Below are 27,707 nucleotides of genomic sequence, written 5' to 3' on the forward strand. Positions count from 1 at the left end.
ATACTGATTTGTGCACTCAGATAAAACTGTTGGCATTAGTTAATTTTTTTATTAAGCTCTCCTGGATTTTCCAAGGCATGAAGTTTGACTGGAGGCCCATTCTCTCTCGTTGTACATGGTTTTGACACTTTAGGTAAGGAACACACATTGGCAATCTTCCAGGCAGCAGGAACAGTCCAGGCCAGTAGGAGGTGTTAACAATGTGTGTAATGACAGGTGCTTGATCTTCTGCATGCTCTTTTAGTAGCCAGGCTGGAATGCCAACAGGCCCACATGCTTCAGTGGGTTCAGTCTGGTCAGAGCTTGCTTTATCTGGTTAATGCTGCACAGCTCAACCTGCCTTGTAGGCATGGGGAGAGGGAAGATGGCAAGAGGTGTGGTGCTTGTCCATGCTTCAGCAAAAAATACATTAAAAACAAAAGCCACATCGTTGTCTTCAATTCCCTCGACCTGTTTTCTCCCTCCTGATGTTTTCTTTTGTCCCAGTCCTTTGTTAATGTAGTCCCACAATTCCTTAGGGTTTTTCTTCTTTAGGTCCTGGATTTCAGTTTTGTAGTAGTTTGTCTTTGCTTCTTTGATAAGCGTTTGCATTGTGTTTCTGTATTTTCTCCATTTCATTGTTTTGCCCCATCTGTAGTGCTGCATGTTATACCTGCAGCACTGCTCCAGAGGTGTCAGGATAGAGGGTTCAGGCCAGAGACGAGCTCGTCATTAGTTCGCTAACGTTTGCTATATTGTAGCTATAAAGCATTATGTTTACTGTTATTTTGAAATAACTATTTCATTGTATATATAAATAGACAAAAGGGGGTTGGTTATAAATGCAGTATATTTGGCTATAGCTTAGTTTAGAAAAAATATTTTCCTCTTTTTTTCGACAGGATAATTCCTTGTGAATTAGGTTTGATGCACCCGTTGCAAAGACTTGCATAAATAGCTCTTTGCTGGTAGTGTAAGGCAGCTGCCACGATAGCAGCAGCGAAAGACCGGAACCTATGGGGGGTGATTCATGCCAGAATTAAGCCTCATGAAGCTACTGATACCTCTCACCAAGTGTCTTCCTACCGCCATAAAATAATGCCATGAATTAACTGTCAATGGAGCTAAATTTCTTTCAAAGGCGTCAAATGTTTCAGGATGATATATTGGATAAAGTAATAAAGACAGACACCAATGTCTAGTTCAATAGCCTTGTTCATGCATTGTACAAATCCCTACACGCGGAGTCCGGGGAACAGTCCGGCTAGTCGATTACCTATCAACTAGACTCCGTAACATCATCCTTTTCAATAGAAAGTGCAAACATAACAGCATAACATTAAATTCTTAACAATCAAGTCATAACAATTGAAAAAGCATGACATTTTCTTTTTACTTCAGTTGTCATCTTCCTTTCTTTTTTTATAAACAGAGGACAAGTTAACACAATCTCTTGCTTACAGAGTAAGCCTGTCCGGTGGCTTGCACAGCCGACCCACCCGTGAGTAAATATGGGCTCTGACAGGGGTAGGATTAGGGCCACGAGCTGGAGAGCTTGGTGGGGTCGAAGCCTCACCTTCAGTTGGCTCATGTCTCAATTCTGCGCCTCTTACCCTTAGGCCTGGACTGTGATCCAGCTCATCTAGGTGAGTGAATGGTGTGTTCTGGTTTGTTTGCGCTGCTACGCGCAGATCCACCCGATTGTGACGATAAAGAGAGCCACCAACATCCACCAGGTAAGAACGTGGTGCAACTCTCTGTAGGCACGTGCCCAGCCTCCAAAGTCCTGTGTGGTCTCCCGGCAGCGGTTTCATCCTTATTGTTTCACCCACCTCCAGCTCTGGTAGGTCTCGAGCAGTCCGGTCGTAGAAGTACTTAGCAAGCTGCTTTCTGTGACGCAGTTTGTCCATGACGCCAACCATGACGCAGGGCTCAAGTAGCTTGTTAGCTACGGGGATGGTAGTCTTCAGACGTCTGGACAGAAGGCGTTGTGCTGGGCTGCTGTCCATGTTTTCGGTGGGTGTGTTCCTCCAAGGTAAGATTGCTTTCCATGGGTCGTTGCTGTCGCGCACAGCCCTGCTTAACCTGTTTAGGATAGGGGGCAGTATTTTCACGGCCGGATAAAAAAACGTACCTGATTTAATCTGGTTATTACTCCTTCCCAGAAACTAGAATATGCATATAATTAATTTTATTTGGATAGAAAACACCCTAAAGTTTCTAAAATTGTTTGAATGATGTCTGTGAGTAAAACAGAACTCATATGGCAGGCCAAAACCTGAGAAGATTACATACAGGAAGTGCCCTCTCTGACTTTCTTGACCTTCTATAGCCTCTTTATGGAAAACAGAGGATCTCTGCTGTAACGTGACATTTTCTAAGGCTCCCATAGGCTCTCAGAAGGCGCCAGAACAGGGAATGATGACTCTGCAGTCCCTGGGCGGAAAACAGTAGCGCATTTGGATAGTGGTCGATCTGAGAACAATGACACGGGTGTGCACGTGAAGATATTTTCTTCTTTCAGTCTTTGAACGAAAACAACGTCGCCCGGTTGGAATATTATCGCCATTTTACGAGAAAAATCACATAAAAATTGATTTTAAACAGCGTTTGACATGCTTCGAAGTACGGTAATGGAATATTTAGAATATTTTTGTCACGATACGCGCCGGTGCGTCACCCTTTGGATAGTGTCTTGAACGCAAGAACAAAACGCCGCTATTTGGATATAACTATGGATTATTTGGAACCAAAACAACATTGGGTGTAAAGTAGAAGTCCTGGGAGTGCATTCTGACGAAGAACAGCAAAGGTAATCCAATTTTTCTTATAGTAAATCTGAGTTTGGTGAGTGCCAAACTTGGTGGGTGTCAAAATAGCTAGCCATGATGGCCGGGCTATCTACTCAGAATATTACAAAATGTGCTTTCACCGAAAAGCTATTTTAAAATCGGACACCGCGATTGCATAAAGGAGTTCTGTATCTATAATTCTTAAAATAATTGTTTTTTTGTGAACGTTTATCGTGAGAAATTTAGTAAATTCACCGGAAGTGTTCGGTGGGAATGCTAGTTCTGAACGTCACATGCTAATGTAAAAAGCTGGTTTTTGATATATGAACTTGATTGAACAAAACATGCATGTATTGTATAACATAATGTCCTAGGCGTGTCATCTGATGAACATTATCAAAGGTTAGTGCTGCATTTAGCTGTGGTTTTGTTTTTTGTGACATTATATGCTATCTTAAAAAATGGGTGTCTGGCTGGGTACTCTGCTGACATAATCTAATGTTTTGCTTTCGCTGTAAAGCCTTTTTGAAATCGGACAGTGTGGTTAGATAAAGGAGAGTCTTGTCTTTAAAATGCTGTAAAATAGTCATATGTTTGAAAAATTTAAGTTTTTGCATTTGAGGAATTTGTAATTCGCGCCACGCCTATCATTGGATATTGGAGCAGGTGTTCCACTAGCGGAACGTCTATAGATGTAAGAGGTGCAGTTGCGTTCTCAGGCATATTCTTAGACTAAACGGAACTGAAAACACCCTAGCCTGTTTCAATCACAGATCATGATGAAGCCTGAACATTTAAGCTGTTTGTCATTGATTTAGCCCACAATTGCCTAGACTTGATACACACGAATACCTATATTTAATCTGGAATTGACAAACAAAAGCCTGACTGGGATCCCGACTTTCCCCCACGGCATATTACCAATTAGGCTAAATGTATTCCTATTTATTTGCATAGGCTAACCATTGCGATTAATGTTTTTACCATATTCTGCTTTTTTAGGAATAAACAGGAATCAGGGTAAACAATATCATTTAATTCCCCCCACACATTGTCACTTACAGATCACAAAGTGAACTCATTTCCACTCCATATGAAAATACATTTGATTCATACACTGGCTTGTCTGGCTGGCATGTTCCATTTTAAACAGGCATTTCCTTACCTACACTGAAATAATTTTAATCCTCACTTATGATTTTCTAAAATCATAGCTCATTAGTACACTCTTGTGGTTGAATATATTGTATGTCTCATGATACAATTAATAATGTTGAACTAACAAATACCATCAAGGGATACGTTACAATTTAGAATAACAAACACCTTATGAAACAGCTGTGAAAACCAATATAGCAATATTTTTTATTTAAATACATAACCATTGATTTTTTTTGGTACATGTGTGTCAATTTACTTTCAGATTTTTTTGTACACTCACATGGCAATAAGACTGAAATACAGAATTCTGGTGTGTGGAATAGAGTGGGTTTTGTGTGGATGGGAGGTTCTGGCTGTTTTTCAGCAGGTAGTGGACTCAGAGGGAAAGTGCAAAGTCCAGGCGCTGCTGCCCTCTTTGTTCTGAGTGTTTGCAGTGCTAGTGTTTTTAGCTAATCTGTGCAGCTCACATTATGTGCCCAATATGATAGTTGTCTTGCTCTTTCTTAGCAGATAATGACAACATGACAATAACAGTAGCTGATGTAATGAAACGTTGGAGGCTGGATGGTAATGGAAGACATGAGATGGATCCATGTCTGGGTGTTAGGCAGAACCCATAGGTCCTGGAGAACAGGAGCAGAGAAAAGGGAACAGGGTAGGAGACAGACGTAAACAAGCAAACACACAGGTTAAATGATTCAGGTATGTAATAACAATTATTGAATGATTTAATTTAAAATGTTTGATTAGACATGCAATAATGTTAATGGCAGGTAGGAAAGAAAGGATAGCCGTCTTTTGATGTCAGTGGAGTTGGTAAGGGATGATGCCTGGAAAAGATAGAGATGAGTTGTGAGAAACTCCAGGGTGGCGTCATGACCACTGGAGTCATACACCTTAACAGTACCTACCTGGAAGTGGCGGTTACTTAACGTGACCCAGTGGTTAGCCTTGAGATTGACTATTTGGAGAAAACCCTGGGCCAGCGTTGGTACTGCTGAGAGCATGGTGATGCCGCCTATCACGAGGCAGCAAATGCAAATGGTTATCGGAGATTTTTCTATTCACCTTTAACGGATGTTGACCCCAGCTAGGAGCGAAAGAGCACCAAGCTTTCCTGGGTCTCGCCTTCCCTTCGTCCTTCTTCCAAGTCATTCACCCAGATGTCGAAGCACTTGGTCCTCTTGATTCTTCTCAGGTGGCTCTCGTTCTCATGCACCCTGTCCATGTTCAGTCTCACCTTGATTGATAATAGAAATCCAATTATTACAAATACATCTCTTGGAAGGCCAGAAAATACATTTACAGCATACAATAATTATTACCTGGTCAAAAACCTCCACATCCTTCTCAGTCCGTGCCTGAAGGTGGTCTTCGAAGGCGTTCTGATCTGGTTTGACAACTTCCACATCAGGTGGAGTATCAGTGACAAAGTACATTATACAAAAAACAGCAAAAGAAAAACGCTAAGTCAATCAAAAATATATATACTACAATATATGCAATGTTATATACAATTGCATTGTTTACCTCAGTTAACTGCTGCGGCTCCCCTCCATATAGCAGGCGATATAGTCAATACTCTGGAGGCCTGGACACTGCTGTGTTGTGTGAAAAGATAATTACCTTCAGATTGTCCTTCCACCATTCCTGGTACCCGTCAAGGGACTTGCCAATGGCAGTCCCGTTGGTCTGTTCATCCAAACGTGTAGTCACCATACATCTACACATTAAATATAAAACTCACTGTAGTATCAGTGTCAAATTCGAAAAAACTCAAAATTACTGGACGCCTATGCGAAACAATGCTACCTTCCTGGTCCCGTCCCTCAAGTCATTGAGTCAACAAAGGAAGGAGTAATGGATGGATAGTTCATTTATTTCCAAAGCTGCAATCATGGGACACACAGTATGGATGAATGATGAGCAGTCGACGGGATAGAAATAGCACTCCTAAAGTAGATTAATTTTCAAGTTAGCTGCCAATTTGAGAGGGAACGTTAGCTAGCATAAAACCCACATGGCAAATATCAGAGTGGTTTATTTGACGCCAAACCAACAACATTAGTTACTAATAACATAAATTGCGATTTAAAAGGTGGATTTTGTGATGTAATGTCAACTTCATACATTTCTATCCCGGGACCATTCCACGTTCAACTCACCCACAGCAATTCTCCATAGATCTGCTGTGGATTACCTAGAATCCCATACCTTTATCACTGAGTGTATTAGACAATGTAAGCACACTAATCCACCAGGAGGTGGCATAATACCCATTTTATGCAGGAATTTAACAACTTAATTACACTGTTACACTACAACCAGTACATTAATAATGACATTGACTAAACAAACTAGGCTAGAGCGAACTACTATATGACTTAGCCAAGCTAAATTTGGTTAGCATCAAGCTAGCGACCTGTTAAACGCTATTTTCGTACAAATAGAAACACTTTTTTTGTGACATCACATATTTACATATTACCTAAAGTAAACTGAGCCTTTGTTCATTGAAAATAAAACAAATTGGATCTAAAAAGTTTAAGAAAAAAAAGTACAGAAAGTTTGGACGCCATGTTGATCCCTTCTTATTCATATAAACCATTACGTTAGCAGTTTAGCCTAACTCCATTAACTTACAATGGAGAAAATACGCTGTTAAAACTGCCTTCAAACATCACCAAACTCATGGACTAAGTAATTAACCATGTTACCTCAATACTTTTAAATCATATTGCATTGTCGCACATTACATACCTGAATTAATAGGGTAAAATGATGACGGAGAAATGTTCGTTTTCAGAACTAGTCAATCTCCATCATGAAGAAGAAACGTTAATTAAATCCCTAACTCCCCTAATTGACGTAACAGCTCCCCTAGCGGCAGTATTTATGTACTTACATTAAATGCAAATTCCTGGGAAACAAAATAAAACAAAAAATATACACATGGCACATACACATGGCATATGCTTGAGTACCACCTTGACATCTCTGATCTGCTTGCCTCAATAAATTAATTCTAAAACATTGGTAGCCAGGATTAGCTATTTCAAATCAAATCAAATTGTCACATTCGCCGAATACAAGTGTAAACCTTACCGTGAAATACATACTTACATGCCCTTAACCAACAGTGCAGTTCAAGAAGAGTTAAGAAAATATTTACCAAATAAACTAAAGTAAACATTATTTAAAAAAAAAAATTATATATATATATATATAACATAACATATATATATATATAACATAACAATAATGAGGCTATATACAGGGGGTACCGGTATCGAGTCAGTGTGGAGGGGTACAGGAGAGTTGAGGTAATTTGTACATGTAGGTAGGGTTGGGTTGAAGTGACTATGCATAGATAAAAAACAGTGAGTCGCAGCATTGCACAAAACAAATGGAGGGGGGTCAATCTAGCAGCAGCAGCAGCGTATCTAGTCTCCTAATAATTGCATAACGGTGCAAGTGTAACTGTGAAGGTTCCGTCCCTCTCTTCGCCCCAACCTGGGCTCGAACCAGGGACCCTTGCACCCCACGAACCATCGTTACCCATCGCGCCACAAAATCCATGGCCCTTGCAAAGCAAGGGGAAAACCAACTTCAAGTCTCAGAGCGAGTGACGTCACTGTTTCAAACGCTATTATCGCGCACCACCGCTAACTAACTAGCCATTTCACATCGGTTACACAAGTTAGACAAGTCATCTTTGGTTTGCATGTTTATTTTAAAAATATATTTTCATTTATCCAGGCAAGCCAGTTAAGAACAGATTCTAATATACAATGACAACCTACACCGGCCAAACCCTAACCCAGACAACGCTAGACCAATCGTGCGCTGCCCTATGGGACTCCCAATCACGGCCGATTGTGCTGCTGTTTCCTGAAGTACACGATCATCTCTTTCGTTTTGTTGACGTTGACTGAGAGGTTCTTTTTCTGACACCACACTCCGAGGCCCTCACCTCCTCCCTGTAGGCCGTCTCGTCGTTGTTGGTAATCAGGCCAATGTTGAGTGATCACACATGCCTCAGCACACATACTTAATTTGCCTGATTGCAAATGCGTGCTAAAAGTGGGGATGTTTCATAGTACTTTTGATTAACTCACCGCCACCAATGAATTTATTTTTCACAGATATCCACGGACCACGACTGCAATATAGGCCTACACTCAGATAAAAAGGTGCTATCTACAAACTAACGGGATTCTTCCGCTGTCCCCATAGGAAAACCCTTTTTGGTTCCAGTTGAACCCCTTCTGTGTCTAGGTAGAACACTTTTGCACTAGAAAATAAAGGAAAGCCGCACACTCTAAGAGCTCAGATGCAAAAATGTAATTACCACCCCAAGATATTCCTGAACAACGTCTATTTGCGCCCATACTGGATGGAAATTACAAGTGTAATGGCTGTGCTCAATGCAATGGCACTTATAAATGTAGATCCTTCAAACACCCCCAAACAGGGAAATCTATCCCAATTAAAGGTGTTATTACGTGTTCCACTAAGGCAGTTATTTATCTTATAACTTGTCCTTGTGGTAAAAATTATGTGGGTAAAACAAAGCGTGAATTAAAAGTACGTATCTCAGAGCATCGTAGCACCATTAGGTGCAAAAACTTAACTTCCCCAGTTGCGGCCCACTTTTTGGAAGCAAACCATCCGATTTCGTCTCTGCGTTATATTGGCATCGAACATGTCACCCTCCCTAGGAGAGGGGGTGACCTTGATAATTTATTGTTAAAACGAGAGGCTGCCTGGATCTTTAATTTAAAGACCCTTGCTCCCTTCGGTCTCAACATAGACTTTGATCTGAAGCCATTCTTGTGATAATTGTGATTTTGCCATTGTAATTGTTTGTTAGATACATTTTAGACTACAAATGCTATGATAGTATGCTATCCATTTGTTTGTCTTTTTGTATGTTCTTTGTATGCCATTTTTTTAAATATTTGAGTTAACCAATGATATTAGGCCATACTTGGCCATGATTACAAACACCTGTGTGTCTCTTGACACTATATAAATGACTCATCTCGCAGTGTTTGTGATGATATCCTGATGAAGACAGATTCGCTGTCGAAACGTTGGTTATTACATTTTTGCATCTGAGCTCTTAGAGTGTACGGCTTTCCTTTATTTTCTAGTGTTCTACTGCGCTAGCCAGCACCTTGACTTTAAAGGTGTGCGTTTCTTTTTTCTAGAACACTTTTGCAACCTTGAACCAAAAAGTTATCTCCTTTGGTGACAGCCAAAGAACACTGTTGGAACCCCTTTCTCGAAGAGTAAGAGTGTACTCAACAAGTTTAGCCTGTTAAGTTTACACCATTTGATTCTGTACTCAAACATCTGCCTGGTATTCAAGATAACATGCAACATAGCACTACCACTGAAACCAGGTTTCCATCAACCTCTGCTCAGACTTAAATTGCAGTGTTCCAAGAACCTCCACCAGGTGTGACTGTAGTATCCTCAATGGACAAAAAGGAGGCACAAGAGGCACCCCACACTCCTTTTAGATCCCAAGTGGTCTTTATTTTCATACTGTATGCTCTCACTCTCATCACTATGTCCTTTGCCATCTTATCAAGTATTTACTTGGAACTCCACACACACACACACACACACACACACACACTATAGCATCTTGCTTACATTTCTCACATTTTAGGCATCCAGCTGAGGCCTTGGATGGATCATGTTATACTGAGATGGGAACAGGGGTATATGTACAGTCATTGTTAGTGTGGTGGCAAAGTAGTTGAACAGGAGAAGAGGATGTGGTTACTTGTGGAGGGAGAACATTGAGGTTGAGTGGGTTGAGCATCTGCAGTGAAGCTGATTGGTTGCACTGGCTCATCACATCTTGACTAAAAGATTTAGAAATGAGTTTGACATTGCCATAGTTCAACAGCTGAAGAGCCATCATTAACATACTCCCAGAGATAGCAATATATTCAGTATTCACTGAATGAAGTAGCCTACCCATCCCCATTTACAATTGTATTCATCAATGAAATAAATGATACTATAGCACATTCAATTACATTATTATTGTAGACTATAGACTACTCCTGTACAATAATATTGTACCTTGTACAATAATGTAATCATTGAATGAAATAGCGTACCATCCACATTTACAATTGAATTGATCAATTAGATAAATAATACTAGCAAGCACATACAGTTATATTTTTGTAGAATAGGCTACTACTGTACCCACACTATATTAGGTATACCGTTGTGATATTGTCAGGCATACTTTTTGGTCTCCAATCGAAGTTGCATGTTGTACCTCGTTTCCCTTCAGTGAAAAGTAGTTATTTCATTTACAATTGAATTAATCCATTAAATAAATAATACTAGCACATCAAATTCCGTTATTGTACAATAGCCAACTCCGCTATCGACATAGTAAATAATATTGCCTACATGCTTTCGACAATACGTTATCAACAAAAAAGTATTATTTTCAAAGAAACCAAATTAGCCTTAACACTGTAGACCTATATATTTCCTCACGATATCACAACATAAATATATTCTACTTCCTCCTTAATCGGATCAAGGACATCTTGGTAATTATTTTCATTGTCTCAAATAATAAACTCTGATGTTTTTCGTACGATGTACCCAATGATTAATGAAAACTTGCTATGTCCTCAATATGTTTTTACAGACGTGTTTAATAGATCTTATTTATACACTTTTGTAATATTTATGAAATGCATATTGTTATGTTTGGTAGCACTTACTTGTTTTTCCTTTGCCTCCAACCACTTTCGATGTGTGGAACGGATGTGGGTGGGGCTAGGTCTACATAAGGGTGCTAATTTAAAAAAATTCACAAAAGCTCTGATGAAGGCCGTGAGGCCGATACGTAAGCTTAATAAATATCAGTGATACTATCAAGAGCAGTGTGCTGTTTCCTTTTTCCTTCATCGTCTCAAATAAGGAAACTATCTGGGGCAGACACTCAAATCGCTTCTGTCACAAGTAAAATAATAAAATAAAATGAATGTCTGTGTCTCCGCCGAGCTCTCCAAATACCGTGCCAGTCTCTCACTCTATGAATGGTCACTGCAATCCGGATTCCTTGGGACGTCCTCACCCTAAACTAACACTAATCTTAACCAATTTACATTTATTCTTTATGGAGGTGTGGACATCCCAAGGATCCCGAATAGCACGGACCCTCTGTGAAGGTCTATGAACTGCTCTATTCGACTGAAGGGACATCCCAAGGATCCCGATTGCAACTATGAACTCCTCTGAAAGCCATGGACACAACTCTTATTGGTTGTCTGATGTGGAACTGGTAACAACACAGTCTGTGATTGGCTAACAACATTTAGATCTGAATACAGTGAGATAAGATAACATACCATGCCATGAAGTGCTGAGGGAAAGACAGATTATCTATGATCTTTTCTAGGCCATTAGTGATAACAGGAAATACACAAGCCGTCGGCTACACTATAGTTCAAGGTGGCTATGTCGGAATGTCTGCTTGCATGGGAAAAATGGTACGTTTCTAACATTTATGGTTGAGATTGAATTAATATAAACTATGCACATTATGACTTTCATTAACACACGATGCAGACGTTAGTAAGGCGTTGGTATCATGTCATGTAAATCAGACGCGTAACGCAGGAGTCACGCAGACGTTAGTAAGGCGTTGGTATGATGTCATGTCAGGTGGTACGGTTGCCTAGGCTTATATATGTCCCTTATCACCCCCCATAGAACTCTGTAGGGCGCTTGCCATCCTCCTGTCTCTCTCTCTCACTAGTCACATGTAAATTTGAAGGAAGGGATCTAGCCTCTAAATTTTCGTTTCTCTCTTTAAAATCCTTGATTTCCTTTTTCATTTGGAAAACATTCCTTTCCAGTGTGGTGATCGACACAGAGTAGCCATTCGCCGCGGTCTCCAGGCTGGTCATGCGGATGTCCAGTGCCTTATGGTCGGATCTAGTCTGTTCGGTGGCAGTTTTCAGCTCCTCTCTCAGCTGGCTAACCTAGTTTCGTAGCTCTGCTGACTGCGTATCCATCCATTTTGTCAATTAATTCCTGCTTCATTTCAGTTAATGCCTGTAGAACAGCTTCTTGTCCAGTCACCTCGGCTGTGCATTGTTCAGTTGTTGGTGTAGCTTCATGGTCCTTGGCTAGTCTAGCTGGTCTGTTAGAATTAGCCCTAGGCTGATTCTTGCGGTTGGTGCCTGACATCTTGACAAAAATGTGACATTAAGCCTTAAAATGCAGTCTCAGGTTGTAGATTGGTATTTTGATCAAAATAAAAATTTGATTTTACTAGGCAAGTCAGTTAAGAACAAATTCTTATTTACAACGATCCTGGACGACGCTGGGCCAATTGTGCCTAGTTTTCATCATCTTTGAACCTCCACATTCCTGTTTTCGGTTAAATGTCGTTACAAAAAAAACCAAGAAGGTAAAACTTGTTGGGAATTTTTTTTACTTCAATAAAGTAGCCTACTACTATATCATGTTTAGGAATCTGTGGCTATAAACTAATTATCTCTCCTTCCTCACGAAGTGTACACATGTTAACATTCCTTCACTGATTTCGAACACATTATCCATTATTTGACCAGATGCTCAAGTGGCCGCTCTAACAAAGAAAAATAAATAAAAAATGAAAGGCAATCGTGAAGAGTCAAGATCACGTGGGACCATAATATGCAATGAGAGAGAGGGCAGATGTGCGTGTTTCCAGTAGTTACCACAGCCACAAAGTCAAATGTCTTTATCGTGTTTTTATTTATTTAGGGTTAGGCATAAAGTTAGAAGTTGTGCAGCGGGTGGCGCACTGCTATATATATATTTTTTTTTTTATAGTGTTTTAATTTTTTATTAACAGTAACATGCAAACATAAACATAACAGCCAGAGGGATTCCAAAGAAATGAGAGAAAAAGGAAAAAAAACTATTCCACATTATATCAAATCAAATACAGACATATAGCGAATACATTTTTTTGACATTTTGTTTTGTATACGTTTTAAAGACTCTAAATAGTTTTCCACATCACATAAAACATGTAAGAAAAGGGACTACTCCCATATAAAGTGTTCTACTTTTATCAATACACTCCTAACAACGTAATCTTTACGAAATTTATATTCGATCAAATAAGTCCGAAACCAGATTCTGGGCCCACTTATCCCTCTCGCTTCGCTTCTAAATTGCTGTTTGAAAGGAAATGACTGTTATGAGATATATGGTGGAAACTAGCCCAAGCTACCACCAATCTAATGCTCTTAGATTTGTGGGTTGTAGTGAACGATTGAACATTTCAAGGAAAAGGAGATTTAAGGGACGCACTCAAATCAATCAGAGGTTTAGACTAAATTAATACAATATTTGGTTTAATTATACACCTTTTAAAACTTCTTGTGTCCAACAGGACAAAGCTAGCCCCTCCACCCTTCCGGAGTCCCTATGTCAAATGCCTCCTAGTACTGCTTTACTGCTGGGTCTGGTCGACTGCAGGAAAACACCGGGGCAGAGTGGAACTGAGAGAGGAGAAGATAAGGAAGATCGAGATTTCATTTCATTAAGTAAGAACCATGTTGTGTAGATTAGACTAAAGTCTGCTTCAGTAACAATAGCGGAGGTGCGTAAAGATGGCGGCCCGCATGTACTTACCCCAAATTCCTTGTTTTGTTGAGTTCACTGTATTATACTTTGCTCTTTTTTACTGTGTTTTTGGTATGGTCATTAGCGCAGCAAACATGATCCCAATTTTTGCTTCAAGACGGCGGCGATTTGAAAAACCCCAAAAGTATATTGTGCTGATATATTGGAACATTGAACCATGTCGCACAATGTAGTTTCAAAACTCGGTGGATAGTGCAAAAACAATCATATCAGAATTCTGCCATCTCTATGCACTTTAGTCATTCATTGATTAATGATATATTGATGAAAATATCTGGGTAGTTCAACCCATTTTTAAAAGTAACTTAAAAATATTGAAAATATATATATATATTTATTTATTTATTATAGGTCGACCGATTAATCGGAATGGCCGATTAATTAGGGCCGATTTCAGGTTTTCATAACAACCGGTAATCGGTATTTTTGGCCGCCGATTTTATATTATTATTATTTTTTTTTTTTACACCTTAATTTAACTAGGCAAGTCAGATTAAGAACACATTCTTATTTACAATGACGGCCTAGAAACGGGGGTTAACTACCTTGTTCAGGGGGGGATTCGTTTTTGCAACCTTCGGTTACCAGTCCAACGCTCTAACCACCTGCCTTACATTACACTCCACAAGGATTAACAGGCTGACTACCTGTTACGCGAGGGCAGCAAGAAGCAAATGTAAGTTGCTAGCTAGCATTAGACTTATAAAAAACTATCAATCTTAACATAATCACTACTTAACTACACATGGTTGATGATATTACTAGTTTATCTAACGTGTCCTGCGTTGCTTATAATCGATGCGGTGCCTGTTAATTTTCATTGAATCACAGCCTACTTCGACAAACGGGTGTTGATTTAACAAGCGCATTTGCGAAAAAAGTACTGTTGTTGCACCAATGTACCTAACCATAAACATCAATGCCTAACAGGAATATTTAGACTTAGCCACCCGTTAGATAAAATACGGAACGGTTCCCTATGTCACTGAAAGAAAATAACTTTTGTTTTCGAGATGATAGTTTCCGGATTCGACCATATTAATGACCTAAGGCACGTATTTCTGTGTGTTTATTATATTATAATTAAGTCTATGATTTGATAGAGCAGTCTGACTGAGCGGTGGTAGGCAGCAGCAGGCTCGTAAGCATTCATTCAAACAGCCCTTCGCTGTGCTTCAAGCATTGCGCTGTTTATGACTTCAACCTGGGTGGGTATAATTTGTGGAACGTTCCAACAGGAATCTATTCCAAAAACTTTGTAAATAACATGTCCTCACATGTCTGTTTGCCTATGGACAAACATTAAGAATAAGCTACGTGGTGAGTTGATGCCTATTCGGCAGCTAGTTAGCTAGGTTTGTATGCGTTGCTACTTTGTATGCATTGTTGGTTGGCAACCTTTTACTTTACGTTTTTTGGAACAGATTCCTTTCGGAACATTCCACAAATTATACCCACCCCTTCAAGCCTATCAACTCCCAAGATTAGGCTGGTGTAACCGATGTGAAATGGCTAGCTAGTTAGCCGGGTGCACGCTAATAGCGTTTCAAACGTCACTCGCTCTGAGAGTGGAGTAGTTGTTTCCCTTCCTCTGCATGGGTAACGCTGCTTCGAGGGTGGCTGTTGTCGATGTGTTCCTGGTTTGAGCCCAGGTAGGAGCGAGGAGAGGGACGGAAGTTATACTGTTACACTGGCAATACTAAAGTGCTTATAAGAACATCCTATAGTCAATGGTATATGAAATACAAATCGTATTGAGAGAAGTAGTCCTATAATTCCTATAATAACTACAACCTAAAACTTCTTACCTCGGAATATTGAAGACTCATGTTAAAAGGAACCACTAGCTTTCATATGTTCCCATGTTCTGAGCAAGGCACTTAAACATTAGCTTTCTTACATGGCACATATTGCACTTTTACTTTCTTCTCCAACACTTTGATTTGCATTATTTAAACCAAATTGAACATGTTTCATTATTTATTTGAGGCTAAATTGATTTTATTGATGTATTATATTAAGTTTAAAATAAGTGTTCATTCAGTATTGTTGTAATTGTCTAATACTAGCATGTCTATGTATGGGTAAATGGGTTGACTTGCTCAGTTTTCCACCACAAGACAGCTTAAGTTGACAATCGAAGTAACGCTGTTAAAAACACCTGTTTTTCTGAGCAATATTTCAAATTATTAAGACACGTAAAGGCCTTCATCAGATTTATAGAGGCATATTTAATCTGCACATGTGCTAGGACGAGCAGCACAAGTTTCCTTCATTTGCGCGAAAAAATTCAATATGCTTCTCAAAAATAACATGTTTGCTGTGGTAGTACATTTATTTACAATGGCAGTTTTCAGCATTTATTAAAGTCCCATCAGGTAGCCTGATTTCAGATGTCCATGCTATTCAATATCTTTGTTTCACAGGGGACAGCCCTAACTGTTGCTCTCTCAGTGAGAGGGGCTTATCATCTGCGGAGCCTCGACAACATCATGATCCTGACAAGAAAGAGAAGAGTCTCTCCAGATCAGAACACCTCAAGAAACACCAGCAGGGACATACAGGGAAGAAACCACAGCACTGCTGCTTTGACTGTGGGAAGAGTTTGGCTAAACAGAGGGAATTGGTCATTTACAAGCGGATTCACACTGGGAGAAAAACATACCACTGCTCTCAGTGTGGGAAGAGTTTTGCAGCATCTAAAACCTTACAATCTCAGAGAATTCATACAGGGGAGAGGCCTTACCCCTGCTTTGATTGTGGGAAGAGCTTCAGTCAATCAGGAACCCTGAATACACACATACGCATACACACAGGAGAGAAGCCTTATAGCTGTGATCAGTGTGGGAAGAGCTTTGCTCTATCCGGAAACCTGAGTACGCACCAGCGTGTACACACAGGAGAGAAGCCTTATAGCTGTCATCAGTGTGGGAAAAGCTTCAATCATTCAGGAGCCCTGACTAGACACCAGCGTGTACACACAGTGGAGGAAAAACCTTACTCCTGTGTATGTGGAAAGAGCTTTGCTCATTCAGGGTCACTGAAACAACACCAGAAAGCATCTCCCTCCGGCACCGGTTACAGATCTCTGAAGACAGTTTCAATAGAAAACATCTTGTAATGAGTCATCCATCTCCCATTCTCTAACAGTTTACTAAGTCTGAATACCATGGTAACCCGTGTAGGATAATATGCAGCTCTGGATCCATATGTATCAAGCATCTTGGAGTAGGAGTGCTGTGTGTGTGTGTGTGTGTGGTGTGCAGACTTGTTTACGTGCTGCTGTGCGTTTACGTGCTGCTGTGCGTTTTGTTGCCAATCTTACTTTGCTACCTGACAACTTTACGGTTTTTACTTTTTGATTACCGTTTATATTTTCAATTTTTCCCTCACTCAACTTTTTTCATTCAACTTTTTCACTCCGGAGGTTTTATCTGGACATGGTTCGTCAGGAGTTCCAACAGCCGAAGCTAACTAGTAACATTAACACGATGCCTTCTAATTGCAGTCGTTGTACTCATAATATACAGGAGAACGATCGCCTTACGGCGAGGATAGCTGTGCTGCAAGCCCAGCTTCAGACGCAATCGTTAGGCAAGGGTAATTTCAGTGTAGGAAAGGATGAAACGGCGTCTGTGCCACCAGTAAGTACAGATAGTAACGTTAGTATAAACCCCCTCGCACTGTCCCCGCAGCCGGACATCTTTCTCATGGCTTCTGGAGGGAAACGCTGTAGGAATGCTCAACCGGTGTCGCTTATTCAGCCGACACAAACTTTCAACCGGTTCTCCCCATTAAGCGAGTCGGAGTCAGAGGCCGAGACTTCTCTGGTCTCTACTCCTCCCGTTATGGGGTCTAAGACGCCAAAGCCTCCCACCATTAGCTCTGACAAATTGAAAACCCTAGTCATTGGCGACTCCATTACCCGCAGTATTAGACTTAAAACGAATCATCCAGCGATCATACACTGTTTTCCAGGGGGCAGGGCTACCAACGTTAAGGCTAATCTAAAGATGGTGCTGGCTAAAGCTAAAACTGGCGAGTGTAGAGAGTATAGAGATATTGTTATCCACGTCGGCACCAACGATGTTAGGATGAAACAGTCAGAGGTCACCAAGCGCAACATAGCTTCAGCGTGTAAATCGGCTAGAAAGATGCGTCAGCATCGATTAACTGTCTCTGGCCCCCTCCCAGTTAGGGGGAGTGATGAGCTCTACAGCAGAGTCTCACAACTCAATCGCTGGTTGAAAACAGTTTTCTGCCCCTCCCAAAGATAGAATGTGTAGATGATAAGAGAATTATCTAATAAAGGTAAATGAATCAATAAACCATGATGAATTATTAGTCATACAGCAGGGTTAATGAATAATCAATGTAATGATCAATGTAGGGATCGATTGGTCTGATTAGTTCCGGAAAGTCCAGGAACCACTGGAGAGGGAAAGAAATGTGTGTATGCAATTAGTATAGAGAGCTAGAGAAGCAGATGGTCAAGGGAGTAAAACTTCAGAGAGTTCCTAACCTTGAAGGAAAGGAACAGGCTGAGCCAGAAGGTGATAAACAGTGTGAGAAGTTTATGGGGGTTGCAGGTCACCAACAGATTGTGTGTAAATGCATGTGCGTAAGTAAGCAAGAACTATATAATGACTGTTTTGTTATCCTGACGGCAGAACGTTCTCTGAATAAAGCTACAGAAACCTTTTGCAGAAAGCTGAGTCCTTGCCTAATTATTTTAACCCATTGTCTTACAAACCTTGGGAATTAGTCAAGGCGAATTGATTATTGATTATTATCATCAAGATATAAAATTCTTATAACAGTAGATAATTGTCCCGCTTTCTGGGACTCACCCACAAACAGGACCAAGCCTGGCCTGTTGGAGTGACGGACTCCATCCTAGCTGGAGGGGTGCTCTCATCTTATCTACGAACATAGACAGGGCTCTAACTCCTCTAGCTCCACAATGAAATAGGGTACAGGCCAGGCAGCAGGCTGTTAGCCAGCCTGCCAGCTTAGTGGAGTCTGCCACTAGCACAGTCAGTGTAGTCAGCTCAGCTATCCCCAGTGCCTCGACCTAGGTTGGGCAAAATTAAAGATGGCGGTGTTCGCCTAAGCAATCTCACTAGAATAAAGACCTCCTCAATCCCTGCCATTATTGAAAGAGATTGTGATACCTCACATCTCAAAATAGGGCTACTTAATGTTAGATCCCTCACTTCCAAGGCAGTTATAGTCAATTAACTAATCACTGATCATAATCTTGATGTGATTGGCCTGACTGAAACATGGCTTAAGCTTGATGAATTTACTGTGTTAAATGAGGCCTCACCCCCTGGTTACACTAGTGACCATATCCCCCGTGCATCCCGCAAAGACGGAGGTGTTGCTAACATTTATGATAGCAAATTTCAATAAAAAAAACAAAAAAAAACAACAACGACGTTTTCGTCTTTTGAGCTTCTAGTCATGAAATCTATGCATCCTACTCGATCCCTTTTTATAGCTACTGTTTACAGGCCTCCTGGGCCATATGCAGCGTTCCTCACTGAGTTCCCTGAATTCCTATTGGACCTTGTAGTCATAGCAGATAATATTCAAATTTTTGGTGACTTTAATATTCACATGGAAAAGTCCACAGACCCACTCCAAAAGGCTTTCGGAGCCATCATCGACTCAGTGGGTTTTGTCCAACATGTCTCTGGACCTACTCACTGCCACAGTCATACTCTGGACCTAGTTTTGTCCCATGGAATAAATGTTGTGGATCTTAATGTTTTTCCTCATAATCCTGGACTATCGGACCACCATTTTATTACGTTTGCAATCGCAACAAATAATCTGCTCAGACCCCAACCAAGGAGCATTAAAAGTCGTGCTATAAATTCTCAGACAACCAAAAGATTCCTTGATGCCCTTCCAGACTCCCTCTGCCTGCCCAAAGACGTCAGAGGACAAAAATCAGTTAAACACCTAACTGAAGAACTCAATTTAACCTTGCGCAATACCCTAGATGCAGTTGCACCCCTACAACTAAAAACATTTGTCATGTAACTAGCTCCCTGGTATACAGAAAATACACAAGCTCTGAAGCAAGCTTCCAGAAAATTGGAACGGAAATGGCGCCACACCAAACTGGAAGTCTTCCGACTAGCTTGGAAAGACAGTACCATGCAGTATCGAAGAGCCCTCACTGCTGCTCGATCATCCTATTTTTCCAACTTAATTGAGGAAAATGAGAACAATCCGAAATTTATTTTTGATACTGTCGCAAAGCTAACTAAAAAGCAGCATTCCCCAAGAGAGGATTGCTTTCACTTCTGCAGTAATAAATTCATTAACTTCTTTGAGGAAAAGATCATGATCATTAGAAAGCAAATTACGGACTCCTTTAAATCTGCGTATTCCTCCAAAGCTTCGTTGTCCTGAGTCTGCACAACTCTGCCAGGACCTAGGATCAAGGGAGACACTAAAGTGTTTTAGTACTATATCTCTTGACACAATGATGAAAATAATCATGGCCTCTAAACCTTCAAGCTGCATACTGGACCCTATTCCAACTAAACTACTGAAAGAGCTGCTTCCTGTGCTTGGCCCTCCTATGTTGAACATAATAAACGGCTCTCTATCCACCGGATGTGTACCAAACTCACTAAAAGTGGCAGTAATAAAGCCTCTCTTGAAAAAGCCAAATCTTGACCCAGAAATTATAAAAAACTATAGGCCTATATCGAATCTTCCATTCCTCTCAAAAATTTTAGAAAAAGCTGTTGCGCAGCAACTCACTGCCTTTCTGAAGACAAACAATGCATACGAAACACTTCAGTCTGGTTTTAGACCCCATCATAGCACTGAGACTGCACTTGTGAAGGTGGTAAATGACCTTTTAATGACGTCAGACCGAGGCTCTGCATCTGTCCTCGTGCTCCTAGATCTTAGTGCTGCTTTTGATACCATCGATCACCACATTCTTTTGGAGAGATTGGGAACCCAAATTGGTCTACATGGACAAGTTCTGGCCTGGTTTAGATCTTATCTGTCGGAAAGATATCAGTTTGTCTCTGTGAATGGTTTGTCCTCTGACAAATCAACTGTACATTTTGGCGTTCCTCAAGGTTCTGTTTTAGGACCACTATTGTTTTCACTATATATTTTACCTCTTGGGGATGTCATTCGAAAACATAATGTTAAATTTCACTGCTATGCGGATGACACACAGCTGTACATTTCAATGAAACATAGTGAAGCCCCAAAATTGCCCTCACTAGAAGCCTGTGTTTCAGACATAAGGAAGTGGATGGCAGCAAACGTTCTACTTTTAAACTCAGACAAAACAGAGATGCTTGTTCTAGGTCCCAAGAAACAAAGAGATCTTCTGTTGAATCTGACAATTAATCTGGATGGTTGTACAGTCGTCTCAAATAACTGTGAAGGACCTCGGCGTTACTCTGGACCCTGATCTCTCTTTTGAAGAACATATCAAGACTGTTTCAAGGACCAGCTTTTTTCCATCTACGTAACATTGCAAAAATCAGAAACTTTCTGTCCAAAAATAATGCAGAAAAATTAATCCATGCTTTTGTTACTTCTAGGTTGGACTACTGCAATGCTCTACTTTCCGGCTACCCGGATAAAGCACTAAATAAACTTCAGTTAGTGCTAAATACGGCTGCTAGAATCCTGACTAGAACCCCAAAATGTTATCATATTACTCCAGTGCTAGCCTCCCTACGCTGGCTTCCTGTTAAGGCAGGGGCTGATTTCAAGGTTTTACTGCTAACCTACAAAGCATTACATGGGCTTGCTCCTACCTATCTTTCCGATTTGGTCCTGCCGTACATACCTACACGTACGCTACGGTCACAAGACGCGGGCCTCCTAATTGTCCCTAGAATTTCTAAGCAAACAGCTGGAGGCAGGGCTTTCTCCTATAGGGCTCCATTTTTATGGAATGGTCTGCCTACCCATGTGAGAGACGCAGACTCAGTCTCAACCTTTAAGTCTTTACTGAAGACTCATCTCTTCAGTAGGTCCTATGATTAAGTGTAGTCTGGCCCAGGAGTGTGAAGATGAACGGAAAGGCTGGAGCAACGAACCGCCCTTGCTGTCTCTGCCTGGCCGGATCCCCTCTCTCCACTGGGATTCTCTGCCTCTAACCCTATTACAGGGGCTGAGTCTTTTACTGAGCACTTTTACTTTCTTCTCCAACACTTTGTTTTTGCATTATTTAAACCAAATTGAACATGTTTCATTATTTATTTGAGGCTAAATTGATTTTATTGATGTATTATATTAAGTAAAAATAAGTGTTCATTCAGTATTGTTGTAATTGTCATTATTACAAATACATAAAAATAAAAAAAAACGGCGGAATAATCGGTATCGGCTGAGGCAGTCCCAGCAGTTGTCCTATATACGGCTAAACGAAAATCTACAGAACATGAATTGGTTCCTGCATGTGACTGGCTGCATGTGACTGGCTGTTATCCCGCAGACTCAGTTTCCCAATGTCTCCTATCTTAACATTCAGAACATATTCTGGGTGTTTTGCCAATTGGTCTGAGGGTCACAGTCACCTGCATGAACTAAAACCGAGTGAGAGAAGAGCGAGCACTCTCTTCAGAAATAAAATTCCAGCACAATATCCTATACATTACCATTCTACTTATTTTTGGTGAGTTGTTACGTGGAACAAATGCTTGCATGAAAATATTGTAAAACATTATCTGGAATGTGGTTTCATGTTTTCTTGTTTTGTTTTACATTGCTGATTGCACAGTCATTTTTTAAATATGTATACTGCTCAAAAAAATAAAGGGAACGCTTAAACAACACATCCTAGATCTGAAAGAAAGAAATAATCTTATTAAATACTTTTTTCTTTACATAGTTGAATGTGCTGACAACAAAATCACACAAAAATAATCAATGGAATTCCAATTTATCAACCCATGGAGGTCTGGATTTGGAGTCACACTCAAAATTAAAGTGGAAAACCACACTACAGGCTGCTCCAACTTTGATGTAATGTCCTTAAAAAAAGTCAAAATGAGGCTCAGTAGTGTGTGTGGCCTCCACGTGCCTGTATGACCTCCCTACAACGCCTGGGCATGCTCCTGATGAGGTGGTGGATGGTCTCCTGAGGGATCTCCTCCCAGACCTGGACTAAAGCATCCGCCAACTCTTGGACAGTCTGTGGTGCAACGTGGCGTTGGTGGATGGAGCGAGACATGATGTCCCAGATGTGCTCAATTGGATTCAGGTCTGGGGAACGGGCGGGCCAGTCCATAGGATCAATGTCTTCCTCTTGCAGGAACTGCTGACACACTCCAGCCACATGAGGTCTAGCATTGTCTTGCATTAGGAGGAACCCAGGGCCAACTGCACCAGCATATGGTCTCACAAGGGGTCTGAGGATCTCATCTCGGTACCTAATGGCAGTCAGGCTACCTCTGGCGAGCACATGGAGGGCTGTGCGGCCTCCCAAAGAAATGCCACCCACCCCACACCATGACTGACCCACCGCCAAACCAGTCATGCTGGAGGATGTTGCAGGCAGCAGAACATTCTCCACGGCGTCTCCAGACTCTATCACGTCTGTCACGTGCTCAGTGTGAACCTGCTTTCATCAGTGAAGAGCACAGGGCGCCAGTAGCGAATTTGCCAATCTTGGTGTTCTCTGGCAAATGCCAAACGTCCTGCACGGTGTTGGGCTGTAAGCACAACCCCCACCTGTGGACGTCGGGCCCTCATACCACCCTCATGGAGTCTGTTTCTGACCGTTTGAGCAGACACATGCACATTTGTGGCCTGCTGGAGGTCATTTTGCTGGGCTCTGGCAGTGCTCCTCCTGCTCCTCCTTGCACAAAGGCGGAGGTAGCGGTCCTGCTGCTGGGTTGTTGCCCTCCTACGGCCTCCTCCACGTCTCCTGATGTACTGGCCTGTCTCCTGGTAGCGCCTCCATGCTCTGGACACTACGCTGACAGACACGGCAAACCTTCTTGCCACAGCTCGCATTGATGTGCCATCCTGGATGAGCTGCACTACCTGAGCCACTTGTGTGGGTTGTAGACTCCGTCTCATGCTACCACTAGAGTGAAAGCACCGCCAGCATTCAAAAGTGACCAAAACATCAGCCAGGAAGCATAGGAACTGAGAAGTGGTCTGTGGTCCCCACCTGCAGAACCACTCCTTTATTGGGGGTGTCTTGCTAATTGCCTATAATTTCCACCTGTTGTCTATTCCATTTGCACAACAGCATGTGAAATTTATTGTCAATCAGTGTTGCTTCCTAAGTGGACAGTTTGATTTCACAGAAGTGTGATTGACTTGGAGTTACATTGTGTTGTTTAAGTGTTCCCTTTATTTTTTTGAGCAGTGTATATATTTTTTAATGTTTAGTTGTATTATGTAGAATATACCAATATGTTGTTGGTGCCCTATGTCCCAATACTCAATGCTGTAGTCATGGTCCTGAGAATAAAACAGGTTTAAAACAACAGCAGAGAAACACATGTCTTACAGTGCTACACATCTGTTATAATAAGTGTTTTTTTTCCTGCTTAATTTAAGTATCAGGTGTATTTATTCACCAGTTATAAAGTGTGTTTGTTGTCTCTCTTTATGTTTCTATGGCTACAGGGAGGGAGATGCAACAACAGCCTTGAGAACATCTGGACTCAAATAGAACTCTGTTCCAAGTTGCTGTCAGGTAAAGTAGACGATAGCAGACAGCAGGATTCTTAGTGAAAGGGTTGTTGTTGAGTGCTTTTTATTGGCTTTACTCTACTTTTATAGATCAGGTAAAATCTTATCCCAAAACTTTCTGATGTAAGATTATCCTACATGAGATGTTATGTTGTCATAACTTAATTGAGCTTGTATATTTAAATAGATGTTTGATTGCTCTTGTCTAGGGGTGCATCAGTTGCAGCCTTGAGACTCGAATTCTCTCTCAGCAACCCTCTAATCCTTATTTGAACACTGTGACAACAAAGTAACTGTACTGTAGCTTACACATTTCTTGTTTTAGGAATGAACACTGAAAAAACAATAGCTTGGACAAAAAAAAAACATTACTTTTCCTTCAGCATGGTACCCGTCTGCTATATCATGTTTAGAAATCTGTCATATTACTTATCTCATTTTCCTCCTAAAGTCTGCACTTGTTCACCTCCACTGATTTGAAAGTCAGATTATGAATTATATGACCAGATACTCAAGAGCTTCCAGCAGTCTAATGCACTGCATCTCAGTGCTAAAGGCTTCACTACAGACCCTGGTTCGATCCTGGGCTGTATCACAACCGACCGTGATAGGGAATCCCATAGGGCAGCGCGCAATTGGCCCAGCGTTGTCCGGGATAGGGGAGGGTTTGGCCGGGATAGGCCGTCATTGTAAATAAGAATTTGTTCTTAACCGACTTGCCTAGTTAAATAGAAATATTTTTAAAATACTGAAGTCGCCACCCTAACAATGAAAATAGATCATCTTATGTGAAGTTTATCAGCAGTTGGCATCCAACGTTATGGTGCATAACCCACGTACTGTAATGGCATGTGGGCCAGCAAAAGGAATCGATTAACTAAATCCTATCAGCCAGCCCCGTTTCTCTTAAAAAATATTTATATTTGCGACTGTATCTAACGATGTTCTACTCAGTACGCTTATTAAACTCAATGCTTCCTCACACACACTGGAGAGAAACATTGTGGAAAGAGCATTGCTCATTCAGGGTCACTGAAAAAATACCAGAGGAAGAAAAAAAAAAATACCAGTGGAAAAAGTACTTAATTGTCCTACTTGATTAAAAGTACCTTACTAGAAAATGACTAAAGTAAAAGTGAATGTCATCCAGTAAAAATACTACTTGAGTAAAAGTATTTGTTTTTAAATATACTTAAGTATCAGAAGTAAATGGAATTGCTAATATGTACTTAAGTATCAAAAGTAAAAGTATAAACCATTTCAAATTCCTTATATTAAGCAAACCATATTGCAAAATTATTTTTGTTATGTTTATTGATGGATAGCCAGGGGCACACTCCAACACTCAGATATAATTTACAAATGAAGCATTTGTGTTTAGTGAGTCTGCCAGATCAGTGGCAGTAGGGATGACCAGGGATGTTATCTTGTTAAGTGTGTGAATTGGACCATTTTCCTGTGAAAATGTAACAAGTACTTTTGGGTGTCAGGGAAAATATATGAGGAGTAAAAAGTAAAAGTTGGCAAAAATATAAATAGATACCCCAAAAAAGTACTTAAGTACTTTACACCACTGTAAACTTGTCATCTAAATGGAAAATGTCATAGTGAACAGTTTGTGTATAGAGGGGGATGTTGGCGTGGGTGGGGGTGTTCAGAGCTCTATCTTATTTAATGAACTCCTATTATCCATTAAATAATTGTGTAATGTAGAATAATGGTTCAACAATACAAGGTGTGTATTAATGTATTCAATTGATCAATAAATTACATCCATTATCTGCTCAACCACATCTGCTTCTCACTTCATTTAATTGTTGTTTTTTATATGGACCAGAGGCCTCTTCTAGAATAAGTTTTCTCCAAAAAGATCTAGATATATTTATTGTAAAACCCTTTACCAGGTTTTAGTGCAGCTGATGGGACATACAGAAGAATGCAGCTATAGGAATTGTAGTTGTGGTTCTCATCTTCTGTCTCTCTGGCTTCATGTGGTTCAGGTGAGCATCTTTCTAAGACGTATCTTTTACTTTATCATTTTGAGTTATTAACGTGATTGTTGTTCAATGATTGAGTCATTCATTCACTTGTGTAAAAAACCCCATTAAAGTCAGCAGGGAATGGACAGGTGAGTTGAGGTGAAAAAGTATTTGTTTTCTTTCAGATCTTTTAACAGTGCTCGATTAATCTTGCCTGGCACAATCGAACCAATGGAATATTCCCACGGTATGCTTATATTGTCTGTCTTTTCTCCTCTCCAGGGAGACTCAGTCCAGTTTATGACAACGTCTCAGGCATGGCGAGCAGGGTGATGCTGACTACGCCAATGCCCACCTCTCTTGCTCCAATAACCAGGAAGTGCCTCTGTACTCCACTGTCCAACCTCCTCAACCCCAGAAAGAGGATGAGGATGTCCAGTATGATGCTGTGAAATTTAACTGCCCCAGTCCTGCGAACCGGTGAGCCAGTCCAGTCATTACAACATCTCACATAGTGTTTTTATTAGATGGTGCTTGACACTTAGGAATGCATAAAACACTTGTATGTTTAGCAGACCAGCAGTTGATTGGTTTAAATGTGTTAAAATCTACATGATTACTTAAAATGAGACCCCAAAACTGAAGATTGATGATGACATGTTGCGTCTCTTTTCATAACAGACCTACGGCACAAGAAGCTGAGTAGGACACCCCTCTAGTCATCAAACCCAGAACCAAGGAGACCACAACCAACAACAAGACCTGAATACAAGATGATATTGTCTGCATCCCAAATGGTACCTTGTTCCCTCTGGTGCACTATGTAGAGAATAGGGTATCAATTGGGATGAAGCTGAACACCAGAAGACCTGAACACAAGATGACAGCCTGGACTCCCAATCACGGCCGGTTGTGATACAGCCTGGAATCAAACTAGGGTCTGTAGTGACACCACTAGCACTGAGATGCAGTGCTTTAGACCGCTGCGCCACTCGGGAGCCCTACTATAGGGACTTGGACAAGCTCTACATGGGTCGCTGGCTCATGACTTGAGACTGAGCTGTGGCTATAAGATTTGCTTTGTATATCTGAAAGGGAACACGATAATACACCTAACTCGTCATTGCAGTTGTTGTTTTTTTAGCAATGCATGTGTTTTAGTGAGAGAGAACTGTTGCCTATAATGTTTTAGAGTGTCATGGGTCATCGCAAAACAAACTGGGAAATAATTTCTGTAACTTCATTAATGTACAAGACCATAAACCCACACTGTTGTTCACGTCGGACCCTATTCAGATTTGAGAATTTAACATCGACTTAAGTCCCAAAATATTGCCTAATGTCCATGTTTTATTGACTTAAGTCCATGTTAAGTCGACATATCTCAAGTCTGAATAGG

At 40.8% G+C, this 27,707-nt stretch overlaps 2 protein-coding genes and 2 long non-coding RNA genes across 7 annotated transcripts in view; 3 read left to right on the forward strand and 1 right to left on the reverse strand.

Moving 5' to 3' along the window:
• Positions 1-27,707, forward strand: part of LOC106591322 (zinc finger protein 271) — a 518,091-nt gene that overhangs the window by 464,670 nt on the left and 25,714 nt on the right. The gene's annotated exons all lie outside the window — the stretch shown is intronic.
• Positions 3,793-6,787, reverse strand: LOC106591063 (uncharacterized). 4 transcript variants are annotated; one of them, XR_001325184.2, is made up of 5 exons: positions 6,693-6,787; positions 5,559-5,655; positions 5,258-5,322; positions 5,001-5,172; positions 3,793-4,762 (listed from the first exon to the last, which is right to left on the reverse strand). It is a non-coding gene; the product is annotated as an uncharacterized lncRNA (long non-coding RNA). The 4 variants fall into 4 exon arrangements; XR_001325185.2 differs by having other exon boundaries at positions 5,463-5,655; XR_001325187.2 differs by lacking the exon at positions 6,693-6,787 and having other exon boundaries at positions 5,258-5,334; positions 5,463-6,305.
• LOC106591014 (gastrula zinc finger protein XlCGF49.1-like) lies at positions 13,414-16,926 on the forward strand. The gene is made up of 2 exons (XM_045708745.1): positions 13,414-13,525; positions 16,052-16,926. The coding sequence occupies exons 1-2, from the start codon at positions 13,414-13,416 to the stop codon at positions 16,744-16,746; spliced, it is 807 nt and encodes a 268-aa protein (XP_045564701.1). The 3' UTR covers positions 16,747-16,926.
• On the forward strand, positions 24,249-27,424 carry LOC106591078 (uncharacterized). The gene is made up of 4 exons (XR_001325190.2): positions 24,249-24,333; positions 26,234-26,329; positions 26,591-26,788; positions 26,990-27,424. It is a non-coding gene; the product is annotated as an uncharacterized lncRNA (long non-coding RNA).

This window comes from Salmo salar, chromosome ssa02, assembly GCF_905237065.1.
Source record: "Salmo salar chromosome ssa02, Ssal_v3.1, whole genome shotgun sequence".
Lineage (NCBI taxonomy): Eukaryota > Metazoa > Chordata > Actinopteri > Salmoniformes > Salmonidae > Salmo > Salmo salar.

What these genes read in the sequence shown, in the direction of transcription:
- LOC106591014 (XM_045708745.1), top strand. Translation starts at nt 13,414, where the DNA reads ATGCCTCCTAGTACTGCTTTACTGCTGGGTCTGGTCGACTGCAGGAAA. An exon ending in TCGAGATTTCATTTCATTAA is followed by an intron (nt 13,526 to 16,051) that starts GTAAGAACCATG and finishes TTTGTTTCACAG; the next exon opens with GGGACAGCCCTAACTGTTGC.